We start from the raw sequence: 15056 nt of genomic DNA, 5'->3' as shown, positions 1-15056 counted from the left end.
GCAGGCATACTCACTACCGAAAGGACAATGTGAGAGTTAAAATACCGGGCCCCGTTAAGGTGGGTATGTTTAACGACAAAATCACAATCACAAAGTACACAATCTAAATCGGCATAATTGAAGAAAGTTTAGGACAGTTAGACGATTTGACCAAAATATAAAAAAGATGCGTAAAAAGTATATTAACTATATCAACTATAATAACTATATATATTAACTATATAATTGCTTTACAATATACATGAATACGAAAACTCCGAGGACAAGGAAAGAAAGTACAACGCTGTCCTTTGCCCAAAAACGGGTGCAGAAGTATCATATAATGCAATATATTGGCTTGAATTTGAAGTGTGTATAATACCACTCGAAATTAAGACCCTTTAAAATCCTCTAGAATATTGGAAATAGGTTCCTTTCGGTCGTGTACACAAGGCGTCAAAACGATACAAGTGACGAAAACGGTTTTAAAAAAAATTAAAAATTAAAATCATCGTCAGTGATCGACATTGTGGTGATGGGAAAGACCTGATTTGTCTTTACCGGAGAGAATGAGTATAGGTCCAGGAATCGTAGTGTAATAAATAAATAAATAAATAAATAAATAAATAAAATACTCTGTGTGTCATAGATTGAACTACGTTGATGAACTGGCATTCTTGCTTTAATTTTTTTTCACTGAAGTCATTTTCTTTCGTTGTCATCTTCTCTTATGCCGTACAGGTCATTTTGACTTCACCTCAGCCAATAAATTACACGATACCTTGTGTTTACTCCAATGTTTCACCTGACATTCCCTACAAAAGTGAAACATCTTGTTCATACAACTCAAACTCGGCCAAACTGTTTCTCAAAATATTCCTGGCCGTGCATTCTTAAGAATGCCAATTATGCAAATATATAGTGTGTTATACCTTTTACAGTACCACTCATTTTGACATCTGGAGCACCTTTTGCTTGCTGACTGGCCACAATTTGCACATTTAGGTGGATCACTAATCAATCCTTCAAGAGATTCTATATTGTATGTTTTCGCCCATCTAAAAGCATTGCAAAAAAACCATAGGATAAAGGTTATTCCTCTCAAAAACACATTAAATGGGACTACTCCATACCATTTGTAAAATTTTAACATTTTGTACTATTTCACATACATTTCGGCATGATTCTTTAGCTGTTGACCTGACGGATTAAAATAATGGTTTATTTGATGTTTTGCAATCTTTTCCCACGTATTTTTATTCTCTTTTAAAAGTTTTTCTCGTATTTCAGGGACCTGGAATGAAAATAGAGATAAGTTGATAGAAGTGTTGCTTTCCTTGCTCCATGATGGTACATTTCATTTGACAGATCATGATCATGCAATAATCAAGCACCTTACACTTACCTGTTCCAAAACCAAGTCTCTCTTTGCTATTGGTAATTCAAGAACCGCAAGATGCTCCAAATATCTTTGTAAATCGATAAGATTTGGTATTTGGTCAAGCAGAATTTCATTCAAATAACCTCGAAGCTGTTCATTGAAAGAGAAAACAATACATTCATGCTCTAACATTAATTTAAAATGAATGGTGGATTATAAATTTTTTCAATAGATTTAGTCGATTAAAAAAAGTTCAACAAATTTTACGGGACGAGATTCTATGGTAAAAGATAACTCAACTAAATTCAGAATTTTGATTACGGTACCTTTAAAATTTGTGTTTTATTGTAGGTGTTTAATTCATATTTCCGTCTGCATTCAGGATCCATCAACAAATGAAACAGCGAAAGCCAAACCTATAAGAAAGAAAGCGAAAATATAGCAAACACTCGTATGTGAAATAGCCATGTCTTTCACAGAAGTAATATAAACACGCACTTTTTTGCACAACGGAAGACTAGTATATTTATGTTACTGAAGTCTGAAGAGACAGCACCTGGCCTTCATTTTTGGTAATGTGCAACCTTTCTGAATCTGGCAAACGCTTCCACTTTCCGTCAATAAACTTTAGCAGCTTTCCTACAAAATTTTTGTTATAAAAATGTATAAGGGCGCTTTCTTTTAAGCGGCCAAAAATGGTCAAACCGGTCATATTTTGAATTGAAATAGAGTATTTCGTTAAAAATAAAGCGGTGAAACTCCATTTCCCGTGCTAAGCAGATGTAAATAACTGGCGATATACTTGAATGCAGAGTTCTGGAAACACTCTAAAATACCAGTAATTTGACTGAAATACAACAGAACCGGTCTGACCATTTTTACCGTATAATGGAAAGCGCCCTATGTATACTTCATAATCTCATTCTCTTGTTAACATATTTCAAATATATATACCTTCCTTGTCTCTCTTAACCCACGGAGGTTTCTCGATTAATTGCACTAAAGCCACTGGAATATCTAAAATAAATAATTAATGAGAATCTGTAAGATCGATACCAGAAGGAGTTTAGGCAAAAAGTGCATTCTAGCTTGCTGGGCCTAATTAGCCTTTCTCACGATGACGAATATATGCCGCCATTTTTTGGGTCCTTTTTTTTAAGACAAACAACGTAAGACCTCGTAACGGCGACTATCTTTTTAGGCTGAAATTTTCCTTCAAATGGTCTGCTGATTCTAAAAAAATAGCTTTTCATGTTGTTATAATTTTTAAACTTATTTAAGAAAATTAGAAGTACCCCAAAAACGTCATCGTGAGAAAGGCTAATACGACACGGGAAAGTGGAATTTTCTATTTATTCTTACCATGAGTATTCAGTATTCTAGTCATAACACTCAATGACAGACTATGAAATAAAACAATGTGTAATTAGTTAATTTTTAGCAGGAAGAACTTTGTAACAAACAGAGGCGCCTGGACCACGGGAAAGCTGCCTCCTTGGCCCTTCGCTCACTATATTATATAATTTGCACCATACAATAATTTGCACTAACATATAATAATAGTACCATACATACATTTACCATTTGATCTCAACTTTTAAGTTAAGACTATGCTATAATTACGTTATGTTCCCTTTACTAAAACTCTGACCCCACTGCTCTAAATGTCTTCCGGCGCCTCTGGTTAACAAAATCGTACGTATACACTATTATACACTACATTACCTGGACATATGATCTAAAATGTAACGTAGTATAGAAACTGCTTTCACACTGACGTTAAATCTTATCTCTTCAGCTTGATCAACCAACTCCTGTTGAATTTAAAGTGAAAAATAAGCCATGCATCGTCCGGTGGCATTGATCTCTCGCCACAGGGCAACGGAGCACGTAAGTGCAGTTGGAATAGAAGAAAGTTTACGAATGTAAAATGTTCGTGTGCTCAACGGTATTAGAGTTATAACTTATGGATTATTTGACGATTATTTTGCGTGTAGACACAGTTTACTGGTGATACCAATTATTGCAAGGCCAGAACAATTTCTTTTGCTATAATTGAAAAATAGTCATACCAGGTACCAACCTTAACAGTCGAGTTCATTTCCTGATTTTTATTTTCGTCATCACATTCCTCTCTGTGAGTAAATAATAGATAAATATATTTTAAAAGCATGCATCCAGTCCTAAAGCATTGCCCTTCGATAACGGCGGGATCCCATCCCAGGACAATGTTCTACCATGGTGGGATCCTGTCCCGGAGCACTGCTATTATTCAATGTAGGATTCTGTCCCTAGAACATTGCTCTTCAATGGTAACCTGGAAGGGTCATGCCCAGAATATAGCTCTCCAGTAACTGAGATCCTGCCCCAGAGCATTGCTCTTCATGCATTTGATTGTTTTACCAATTAATATATTTCGCTAAGTGTACCTTGCTATAAGACAAGCTATTTGTCTATGGCAGAAATCCACCAGATCGATAATATTATCACCAGCTGCCTCACAACTCTCCTAAAAATGTGCAATTCATTTCAAATAGGACGGTTTGTATAGGAAGTTCGCACACATGGGTTGTATTGTGGGATTGTATCAGTTGTGCAGGACAACATATAAGTTCAAAAGCACAGTATACGAGTTGTAGAGGTCAATTAGTGAACGATTTGCGAGCAACAGTATACGAGTTGTCAGGGAGCAAATTAGCACTGCCAATCGGCCCGTGTGAACGTTGTCTTCTAAGACTTCTAATGGCGTCTTAAGTTAATAACTTGTTACACTAAAAGAAGAGTACACAATGGCCTTACTTTATAAAACATTGTCGTCTCCAGTAGACTTATTAGGCTAACTTCGTGAAACAACTAGAAATAATAACAGGTCAGCATTAAGTTAGCCTTCTTTGCAGGCGCGGATATTTCTTCTCTTAATCATGACAAGCTTTAGACCTCAGACGGAACGAAACGAATTCCAACACCACAATCTCGAATTTGTCCAGACCCTGGCTGTATGTATGCATGTAGCCAGTAGAAACTACTCTCCTAAGTAGAAGCTCTTCCTATACGATCGTGAGTGCCCGGAAAGAGGTGGGTGGCGTTTTTATGAAAATTTTTCTCTTTCATAAGTATTTAAATTTCTATATCCAATTCAATACGTCAGATGAGATGTCAGAAACTACAATGTGTTGGGGGATAGAAATGTGAAAAGAAGAAATATTTTGGGGCAAAAAGATGTGCTCAAACAATCAAGGGCCTGTACAGTTTGAAGCAAAACTTCAATGTATCCATATTGTTTTTAAAAAGGAAATTGCATATATTAATGGTAATATAACTAACTCTGCAACAAATATTCTAAACCTTTGATTATAAATCATACCACCATGTAAATAGGCAAGGTCGTTCCAGGCTTGAATTCAGAATCAAGTATTAATGGAAGCACTTTATTTCTCCATATCTCACTGACTAAAACATCATGAATGAGAACTGGAATCTAAAATCATGCATGTAAAACAATTTTAAAATTACAAATGGTGTACTTCTAAATTTTGCATGTGTGGAGTTTGGATGTAAAATTTATAAAGATTTATTACCTTTTCGTATGAAATAAGCAACTCTTTCACGAACTCATCCGTGTTCATTGAAGCATTCATTATTGCCTTTAATTCACACAAAGAATAAATTGGCAATAGAGTTTGGGAAAAAACAGTTAGATAGGTACAGCTTGTTTCCAGGAAAAATAGTTTAACCAGTTTCATTGAAAATAATGTGAACAATGCATGACTCTAATTTCATTGAATTTGCTAATCAACAAATCTAAGATTTATTCCAATATTATATGAAATATATGATATTTGATAAAATATTGGAGGCACACAAAGCTTACAGTAGGAGCTAAGATTTGTTTGGGACGGATAAAGAAAACAATTGGCTTGTGATGACCCTGTTGGCAACCAGGCAAGCTGAAGATTTGCTTGACCACAGTTGGAATCAAAACAATACCCTTTGGTTTACTAGTCCAAATTCCAATACTCAAGCTGGTACAAATTACAAATATGTAATATTTCTCAACTCAAAGTAAAAGGCAAGTTAGACAACTATATAGTATACCTGCATATTAAGCTTTTCAATGTGTTCATGGTTAACATGCCACCTAAAGATATTCTTTACATTAAAAGAAACAGAAAGAGTGGACCATCCAGACAAAATCTTGTAAATTGCCACACATCATAACCATCAATAATCAATTTCTAGAGCTGGAGAACTGAGCCAATCTCAAACTAGCATTTGATGTGTTCTTGGACTTGGGGTAATTTTATAAATCACAAGTAGTAGAACAACATCAACGGCTACACCGTGCACCATGTATATCGGCAATCTGGATTATAGTATGCCCGATTATTCAACTATAACCCCATGCAGCCTACTTTTTGCTACATGTTTGTAAAGACTAAAGACGATCAAACAGATTGTATATCAAAATTGTATAGATTTTAGGAAGTGTACAATGGAGAATATCAGAGATTTCATTTATTGCACAATGAATAATATCTAAAATTAAATAAAATTATTCCATACTTAGCATCACCCAAGTCCTTAATATTATATGGCTTCAGTTCTTGTACATATAACTCTGCCTCAGTTGCCAATAAAATTTGGGACACATTGGCGGCCATATTGAATTAGACCGCGTATGCCACTGAGCTATATAATAATTCCTGGAGGACCGGTTCGCCACCAAAAAGCGTAGCCAAAAAGATGGCGGATTTCGGCGTTTGCTGACGCCACTTGGTTCCTTTTGCTCATGGTAGTTACCACTGACATACCGCGGTACAAGGTGAAAAACTGTGTCACAGTTTAATGATATACAGTTATGGAAGGCGGAACCCTTTGATGTTGCTGTCCCCCTGCCTACGCCATTTTAGTACAGTCAAAATGGTAAAAAAGGTCGGAAAAAATTAGTAAGAAGTTGAAAATTGGGGTATTCACTCATTTCAGTGACCTTGATAACATAGTAAAAGTCCTCATGTATCCGACTGGAGCTTCTGCCGTTATGAGGTCATGACGTCATTACTTATATTTGCGCTAAATATGGATTTTTTAAAATATGTTTTGGTACGTAAAATTATTACTTTAGACTAAACAGCAATATTATGACGTCATAAGCACGATAACATACAAAATTACCTGACACAAAGTAACAACTGGAATTTTCACAGTAAAGTTGACAAGTGAATATTATTAAAACACGTTTCACAAGAATCCTAGCCAGGGGTTCCACCCAACTCTATTACACGAAAGACTGTACACTGTCCCGATATGTTTATGTTTTACTTTTCCGCTTTCGTGGATTCGCAGTTGCTGATGGAAATTCAAGTTCATCAGATTGATTGTCTATTGACAACTCTTCGTCAGGCACATGGACATCAAATGCTTCATTTTCCAATATCGGCGAATCGGAAATAACATCAATGCCTTCGCTCTTTTCATCAAAAATATGTTCTCCATCCATTTCTGGATTACGGAAATGATTAAAATCATTTCTTTCAAGTAGAAGTGAATTTCTGTCATTGCCTGGTTTCCCCTTTCCATTGAAAAGATAATTAAACACATCACGCCGAAATGAGATGACAGTTGGTACAGTGCTTCTCGATTTCAGCTGTTTTTGTATTCCACAAAGTAAGAAATCTCTCCCTTCCTCAATAGCTTCAAGTGAAGGTTGTGGATTATTATAAGCTCTATTAAAAGAAACGTTTATCGTTTATTGAACTATGCTAACTATAGTCATGCAGATTCTGCTAGAAATATATTTAGGGGGTTGAGGACTTTTTCAAAGGGATTAGTTACACAGACCACAATTTGTTTTGATTTCCAGAGAGATAAATCCTGAAAACAGACGTCCTCGACAGGGTCAAAGGTATGATTTTTTAATACAATAGCCCAATTAATAAAGCAGCCTCAAATTAAGAACAGATCTATCCGTTTCAATCTCGATGATGAATTAAAAACTACAGTTTATCCACTTTATAGGAGAAAAGAGAAAAATAGATACCTGATTGCAGCTGCATTAAGATTCCCCTCAGGCTCCCACGTGTTTGCTAAAGAACTATACCCTTTCCATTTTACATAATATTCTACCTAAACATGACAAGTCATTAATAAACGATAATAAACAGCCCGAAAAAGTTTCCAATCTAAGTTTTTTAAGTAAAACAAGAGACAGTGAAATACAATAAATAGACTGTCGTTGTCAATGTCATTGACATTGTAATATAAATATTTTGAGCGCTCATGAAAACATATTATGCACACCTTTCTACGATGATATCTGCGAAAAATAACTCTTTCCACTTCAAAACGTTTCTTCGAACTTCTCAGCATATTGCTCCTTCGATTGTTTACCATTTTACGAAAGTCTGAGTATGGGTAAAAAACTGTTTAATGAATGGCGATGTAATCGAAAAGTCTTAAAAATCAAAAGTGCTATATCTGCGCCCGCGAGGCAACACGTTGTAACTGTGCAGAAACTGTCCTTGATTTCTGGCAATGGCTTAATATATTTTATTTCACACTTAATTTGTGTTTTAATGAATAAACGTTAAAAATCAATGCAATAATTTGGTGACTATAATAATATTGTTAGCAAGATAAGCCCGCGATACTTTCTACATTAATCATGTTTACAACATGGGGAGGCTCCACTGTTTTTTGAAAATGCCAACAGGTCATTCAGTCAAATAGACCTTTTCGTAATTACGTCAAAATTACACGGAAGCGAGGCTGAGAGGCCAAGCGATATTGCTTTTATTTAGAAGCCTCGCTTCAATGTAGTTGTGACGTAATTACCGAAAAGGTCTATTCTATATGGCGAATTTATAAACATTCCATACTAGTAATCTAATATTTCTTTGGATGACACATTACAAGGGCTTCAAATAGCAAGCAAGGTAGTACAAATTTTTATAGCGCAACAGACCCTTGCCTTGTTTGCATTTATTAAATTCCGATCATATATGACCAAAGAATATGTGCGCCATTGTGCTATTGTATGCTACAATGCATATATAATAACTAAGCTTTCTTGGGAGCTTGGAAAATTTGCCTTTTAAAAATACCAAATCATAAACAACGCAAGGGATCTGTAGAGTGTAGAAACGTATGACTATACTCTATAGCTATAAACTTAAATCCAGTTGCCAAATGCATATATTACCAGCCTGGAAAGTAAAGTGTGTACACCGGACTTGTCCGGTGTACAAACACAAATTTTGGCGTACATATGGCGTACATTTGTTTACCTTTAGAAGTAATTATTCAGAGTTTGCAAAATTGGACCAAATATATTTATACTAAAGTCTAAAAAATAAATGTATTTGGAACTTTTGCACATATACATTTCCAAAATTGGCGTACATTTACATGTGCCTGGCTGAATCGATATCCGGTTAAAAAGTAAACTTTGCAGACTGGCATATATTATACAGCTTTTGTTGCATACCGAAGGTAGAGTTTAACATATAGTGTAAATTCTGAAGAAAATAAAGGTTTTTTGCACATATACTTACATTTTTTTAACTGAGATATTTTCAATTCGCAGCGTCTGCAGACAATTGTTATTGTCAGTGCTTCCACTTTTGAACTGCCAAATCCAACCAAATCCAACAAAATGTATTCAATCTGCCAAAATTTCCGTTCAAAGGTAGTGTATGGTTCTGGCGTTAATACAACAAAAGCTCAAGCGGGATACATGAGGACTTTTAGTATGTTGTTGAGAACGGTTAAAGGATTGCATACTGCAAATTTCAACTTTTTACTATTTTTTTCCGACCTTAACAAAAAAATCTCCTAAAATTACTGGACTAATTTCACGCGCCACGCAAATTGCTCTGGCAAGTGTATTTTGACTCTAAAGTAAGGGAAAAAGGCGTTCGAAAGACGAAAATTGTTAATATTTTAAAGCTGGCTCTATCGATCTGCATTTTTGCGCCTAAATTTTAAAAACAAACGGTAAATGGTTGTTTTTTTGTAAAAAATATATGCGTTAGGTTAAAGAAGTAAGAAATACAAGCGCGAATGATTTTCTTTATATCAAGTTGATTGCCAACATCGTCGCCGATTATTAATTAGGCAGTTATTTTTCCATCCAGAAAACATCTGAGCTGATCTTAAAACAAGCATGATTGATGTGTTATTTCTACAATTCAAAACACACGAAAAAATTTCTTTGAAAATAATTTATTTTGCCATAAAACTAGCAAAAACTACATGTTTTTTATTCGAATCTTGAACTTGAATTCAAAGGATTTACAATAAACAAATACAACTTTTACCTATATAATTATACAATACTTTTTACATGAGTATAAATCCAACTTCACACACAAATGGTAAATGCTAACAGATATTAATTTCAGTTCATACATGATTGTAATATGAAGGACATGCAAATCAATTTCCAATCTAATCTAAAATTAATTATGCAATTCTGTGTGGTTTCTATGAGAAGATTGAAAGCTATTTTCCAATTTTGGATGTGAGTATTTAATGAAAAATATAAATATTTTGTGCTCTGAAACTATAATATGATGATGAATGTGTCCTAACCTTCCCTTTTACATGGAGTTTCAATGTTGTAGAATGTGCATTGCATGGATAGATTCAAGAACAAGGCTTTTTGTTGAGATTAATTACATGAATGAATTTAGACGAAGCCTAAATAATTTGAGCAGTTAATGCATAAGGGTAATATAAAAGCTTACCTATATATGAATAACATAAATTTCTTATATTGATATGCAAGCTATAATTCTGAACCATTGTCTAACCTTGCTGCTGCTGCTAGATAATTCAGTTCTAGAATTTCCATTGGTACCGGCCCAAAGGGGGTCCGAAGTGTCCAAAGTGAAATAATAATACGCATAGGAGACAACATAGGGTTCACAAATATCAGTAAACTGCGTATACGTTGTAAAACATTTTTAATAGCCATAAACTTGCTATCTTGAACTGTTGAACAGTAGAACTCAATGTCTTGATATGTCATCTGCTCAAAGTTAACTTTGAGAGATTGTTTTGCCATCTAGAAAAAAAATATGACTGTATGTTGGCGAAATATAGTCATACAGACCTACATTTATTACATGAAATACCAAACTTTGAATTTTTACCTGGCAGTTCTAGAAGCTTCGTGTGAAAATCGCACTCCTCGTGGTTGTATTTCCCGTTTTTTTCCGTTTTAATTCGTATTATCGCAGTCATTTTTAATCCAAAAGGAGCAATGTCGGATGGATAAATAAAATTTGTCAAAAAAACGAAGAGCAAAAGACCCATGGCTTTAAAATTGCATTTTTTCTGCTAAAAAATCGAATTTTCCTTATTAAAAAGTGCAAAAACACTTGCCAGAGCCTAGCGCATGCGCATTAAAAACAGGGGGACAAGATTTGCCGCGAGTTCCACCTCTGTGTAGTACTCTGTGACTGTGTCCATCACCCTCCCGATTTTTATGAAAATATTTTCAGCTTTCCGTATATATTTTTTGTTTTTCATATAAAATGGATAAAAGTGTCTCTCTTTTTCCCTGTTCAACAAATGGAAAGGACACGTAGCTTCGTGCTCTGCGTCTGACGTTGTGAATGGCTTAATTCACTTATCGGTATGGTGAATTTTCTCATTTTGCTCTTATTTTATAACATCCAGGTAACTGAGGTAAGCCGTTTTTCAACTTTTTTTACTATAAACAATTTCGTTTTTTGGCCTTTTGAGTTGGACTATAGTATAAACTGATTACCAAAGCCTCAAAACGTGTGGTACAAACAGCAAAGATACTATTTTCGCCTTTTGGGACATTACAGTGCTGTCAATGCAATGTTATATACCCAAATTTTATCATTTTTTCTTAACTTGTGTGGGGAAAAAATTAAATTCCTGGCAGTGTCAATCTTTTGAGTTTGGTCTATGTTGTTTTCATGATAGCAAACATCAATGTTAATAGGTAAACCATTCCCCCAGTGAGTCTACTATAGTCACTCTTCTATTGATCCCACCCAACATCAATTAACATGATCTGAGGGTGCTGATACAAAATAATAAAATGCTGTAAACAGTGTAAATTAATTCCACCCTCTGATAGTGAGCCCTGTTAAAGCCTAGTTAATATATTATCTTGTTTACCTTGTCAAACCCAAAGTGAAATGATCAATTATCGCAGCTTTTAATTTATTTTTTAGCTTCTTGCACCTTGCAAATAAATCTTGATCATATCTCCATTTTTATTTTTCAGGATGAAGTTCATGCATTTTATGACTGTGCATTGTTATTCTTCATTTCCATGTTATCTGATTTTGTTGTTGGCTGGTGTTTTTATACCATTTGTCATATTTATTAATTAATGAAATAAATATAAACATGCATTGACTGAGCAGTGTGTCTTCAATCTGCAGCAACTTTTGTAATTTTCTGTTTATGGTATCAACCTCCAAAGGGGTTATATTCATTAGGCTAACCAGTGGAGCCTATGGAGGGATAAATGTTATTCTTTACTATGACCAGGGGTCCAGGGATGCAATTAGAGAATGCCGAAAACTTTTAAAGCCTATTAAGGTTTATTAAGGTACAAGTTAATGACTTGAATGAAAAGTATATTATGCAAATATGATTCTTGGTTGAAACTATATTGCTGCACTTAGTATTAGTCAGCTGCCCAGCATTTTGCCTGAACTTTGGATTGTGCATAGATATAAAGTCTTGAAGACAACATCACACACTGAATACTGATTACATACTTCCTGCAATTCATCAGTTTAGGGTTTAGAAAAGTCAAATTGTTGCCCATAAATTCCTAGTTGTCTTCAAAATATGCAAGGATAGTGCCAAAACATTCAAACATTTGTAAACTTTCATGTTGGAAAGTATAAATAACAAAAATATTATTACGAAAATAAAATAATAAACCTGTCAGTTCGTGTCAGTATTAAAATCTTTAGTTTGTCCACATTTTTCGATATTTTAATATATATTTGTTCCCGCACTGGCAAAAACAGCGTGTATGACTTGTATTCATCTTAAAATAAAACTTTATTGTATGTCAGTGCGAAAAATATCAAAAAAACAACCAAAAAACATTTCAAAAACAAAAAAGATTTCACGGCAAAAAATATATAAAAACCAGGGGGGGAATTGTTAATTACAAAAACCAGGGGGGAGAATACTGCTGTAGCGGGCTCATAATTGAGCCTGGTCAGTGGTAAATACCATGGCCAAAAGGAACCAAGTGGCGTCAGCAAAGCTTCTGCGGTTGCGCAGAAGGGCGAAGTCCGCCATGTTTTTTGCTTCAAAAAGATGGCGGCGAAGTTACCGAAAAATGACGAGCCGGTCCTCCAGGAATTATTATATAGCTCAGTGGCGTATGCGTATCAGTCTTGGTGACTTGGGCCCACTGAGCTATAATATAATTCCTGGAGGACCGGCTCGCGACCAAAAAGTGAAGCAAAAAACATGGCGGATTTCGGCGTTTGCTGACGCCAGATTGACGCCACTGGTTCCTATTCGCCATGGTAGTTACCACTGACCAAGGCTCAATTCTGAGCCCGCTACAAATGCACTCCCCCCTGGTTTTTGTTAAAAATAGTATTCAGTTCTGATTATTATATTTTCCGAAAAAAATTTAAACGTCAGTCAATATTTTTGAACTGAAAACTTTTTGATCAGATATCGTTCGACGTTTTTGTGAAGATATGAAAGTCGTACACGTTACTTCTGTCAAAAACAGGAAACAAATACCAGAAATATATAATAAAACTTCAAGAAATTTGCCGAAACGAAAATGCAGTTGACTGACAGGTAAATATATTATTCATAAATTTCATTTTTTCGATAAAATTTCACCATTTTTTTTCGTTAACAGTCTTTAGATAGATGTCGTTGCTTATATATTTTAATATTTGACCAAAAGACGGCGGCACGAGAAGTCAAATGTATAGTTTGAAGTTTGAACAACTACTAAAAAGATTACCCTATAGTTTGGAAGTAATTTATTTTACATATTACATACATATATTACAGGCATTTTCTTCCAAAGAACGCTAAAAGGTAACATGATGTAAATTCAAGTCCAAAGAAACAGGGTCTAAGAATCATTGGGAGGATGAAGATGTGCAATTTCAACCAAGGGTAGCCTGCCTATTTGTTTAGCTGGATTTCATTAGCCAGAAGAAATAGTTTTTCTGTACTGAACTATATCAGCATATATCATGTATATTGATGAGCTTATTAGCTTAAACCTATAAGGATGAACTATTAAATTGAAAGCTTCCAGGAGTCAGCACCATGCAGTGGTCAACACTATAATTGTCTGACTGCACAGGCTATGCTCTTTCCATGGTATAAAACCAATAATTATGGCCCCTGTGCAGGTCATATGCTTTTCTATATTTGCAAATGATAATGCAGAGGCTGCATTAAGGAAGATTAGAACCAGGGATGTTTATAGGCCAAGATAGCCATGGTAATTATTATTGATTATATGCAAAAGGGGCTAACCAGCTTCTCCCAGATTAGCCTGCAATGACTGGAAAGGTTCTTTGGAAATGAAATAAACAAAGGCTTACCAATTGTAATATTTATTTTCTTTTAATAAAACATTGTAAGTTGTAAAAATAATAAAACAGTTTCTGTATTTAAGAATGTGTGTAGTTCATGGGTATAATAGTATTGTTGTCTCAATTTAATTCTCCAGAATTTTGCATAACATGCCTCCACTTGATCTACCAAACCCTATGTTATCCCTGCAAAAAGAAAGATATGTCAGAGATTAACTGTATGTATAATACACCCTGTAAGTGTTGACAAAATTAGTACAGATAATTTAGTGTCAGCTACTGAGGCCATGATGATGCCTCAGTTGGAAGTGTGAGTGAATTTAGGCAAGTTATTCTCAGACCTTGCTCCTTCAGATTATATTTTTGTTCCTATTGCATCCTTTATATACTTTGATCTAATATATCTTGTATGATTTTTCATGAAAAGATGGGCTATAGACACATTGATGATTGATCTGGTTAGACCTTAGTTTTGGCTCAACTACATGGATTTAAATCAGTGTAAAATATAATGGATAAACAAATATTAATAGAAATATGTTTAGTTAAACAAATTAAATGTTAGTAAATATATCATTTCTGTTTTCAGATCTTTCATAGCCGTCGAACTACGAAGCTATATTTTTTACTTGACGTTCAGAGTTCAAACATCAAAATTGCGAAAGCCTTTTTAAAACTCTTACCTGAGTGCAAATCGCCAAAAATTTCCTCTTTAATGAGTAAATTGCGGTAGGAACAAGCAGAGCAAATAGCTGCTTCTTTGTTGAAGTTGAAAAGAACCAGCAAAAAAGGAAAAAAATCCATGTTTTTGTTCAAAAACAAAAAATTTCGTAAAAACCAAACCCTGTTTTTATCGAAAACCAGGAGGGTGCTCGCATTTTTTCATGCTTTGGATCGCGGTTGGTCAGTGGTAACTACCATTGCAAATAAGAACCAGTGGCGTCAATCTGGCGTCAGCAAAGGCCAAAATCCGCCATGTTTTTTGCTTCACTTTTTGTATTTCAAAACATTAGGAGCCGGTCCTCCAGGAATTATTATATAGCTCAGTGCTTGGGCCGAGTTGTCAGACTGGTAGTAACAGTAATTATGGTGTTTCTTGGTCAGCTTGGACCACT

The 15056-nt window shown here is 34.8% G+C and overlaps 2 protein-coding genes across 3 annotated transcripts; both read right to left on the bottom strand.

Moving 5' to 3' along the window:
• Positions 1 to 191: 191 nt before the first annotated feature.
• On the bottom strand, positions 192 to 15051 carry LOC114521340 (zinc finger MYND domain-containing protein 10-like). 2 transcript variants are annotated; one of them, XM_028541747.1, is made up of 18 exons: positions 14999 to 15051; positions 12750 to 12777; positions 5924 to 6038; positions 5456 to 5498; positions 4939 to 5004; positions 4725 to 4838; positions 4160 to 4213; positions 3790 to 3869; positions 3444 to 3495; positions 3086 to 3174; positions 2723 to 2763; positions 2315 to 2377; positions 1917 to 1999; positions 1687 to 1776; positions 1385 to 1510; positions 1152 to 1273; positions 912 to 1037; positions 192 to 794 (listed from the first exon to the last, which is right to left on the bottom strand). In XM_028541747.1, the coding sequence occupies exons 3-18, from the start codon at positions 6019 to 6021 to the stop codon at positions 722 to 724; spliced, it is 1320 nt and encodes a 439-aa protein (XP_028397548.1). In that variant the 5' UTR covers positions 6022 to 6038; positions 12750 to 12777; positions 14999 to 15051; the 3' UTR covers positions 192 to 721. The 2 variants fall into 2 exon arrangements, with proteins under 2 accessions (XP_028397548.1, XP_028397549.1); XM_028541748.1 differs by having other exon boundaries at positions 5924 to 6042; positions 12754 to 12777; positions 14999 to 15043.
• On the bottom strand, positions 6278 to 9194 carry LOC114521341. Its single transcript, XM_028541749.1, has 4 exons — positions 8911 to 9194; positions 7658 to 7761; positions 7398 to 7483; positions 6278 to 7083 (listed from the first exon to the last, which is right to left on the bottom strand). Exons 2-4 carry the CDS (start codon positions 7748 to 7750, stop codon positions 6669 to 6671), a joined length of 594 nt encoding a protein of 197 aa, XP_028397550.1. The 5' UTR covers positions 7751 to 7761; positions 8911 to 9194; the 3' UTR covers positions 6278 to 6668.
• Positions 15052 to 15056: the final 5 nt, after the last annotated feature.

This window comes from Dendronephthya gigantea, unplaced genomic scaffold (genome assembly GCF_004324835.1).
Source record: "Dendronephthya gigantea isolate DGI-Jeju-01 unplaced genomic scaffold, DenGig_1.0 000020F, whole genome shotgun sequence".
Lineage (NCBI taxonomy): Eukaryota > Metazoa > Cnidaria > Anthozoa > Malacalcyonacea > Nephtheidae > Dendronephthya > Dendronephthya gigantea.
The sequence above is the reverse complement of the archived record's forward strand: the minus strand, read 5'-3'. Positions and strand labels throughout refer to the sequence as shown.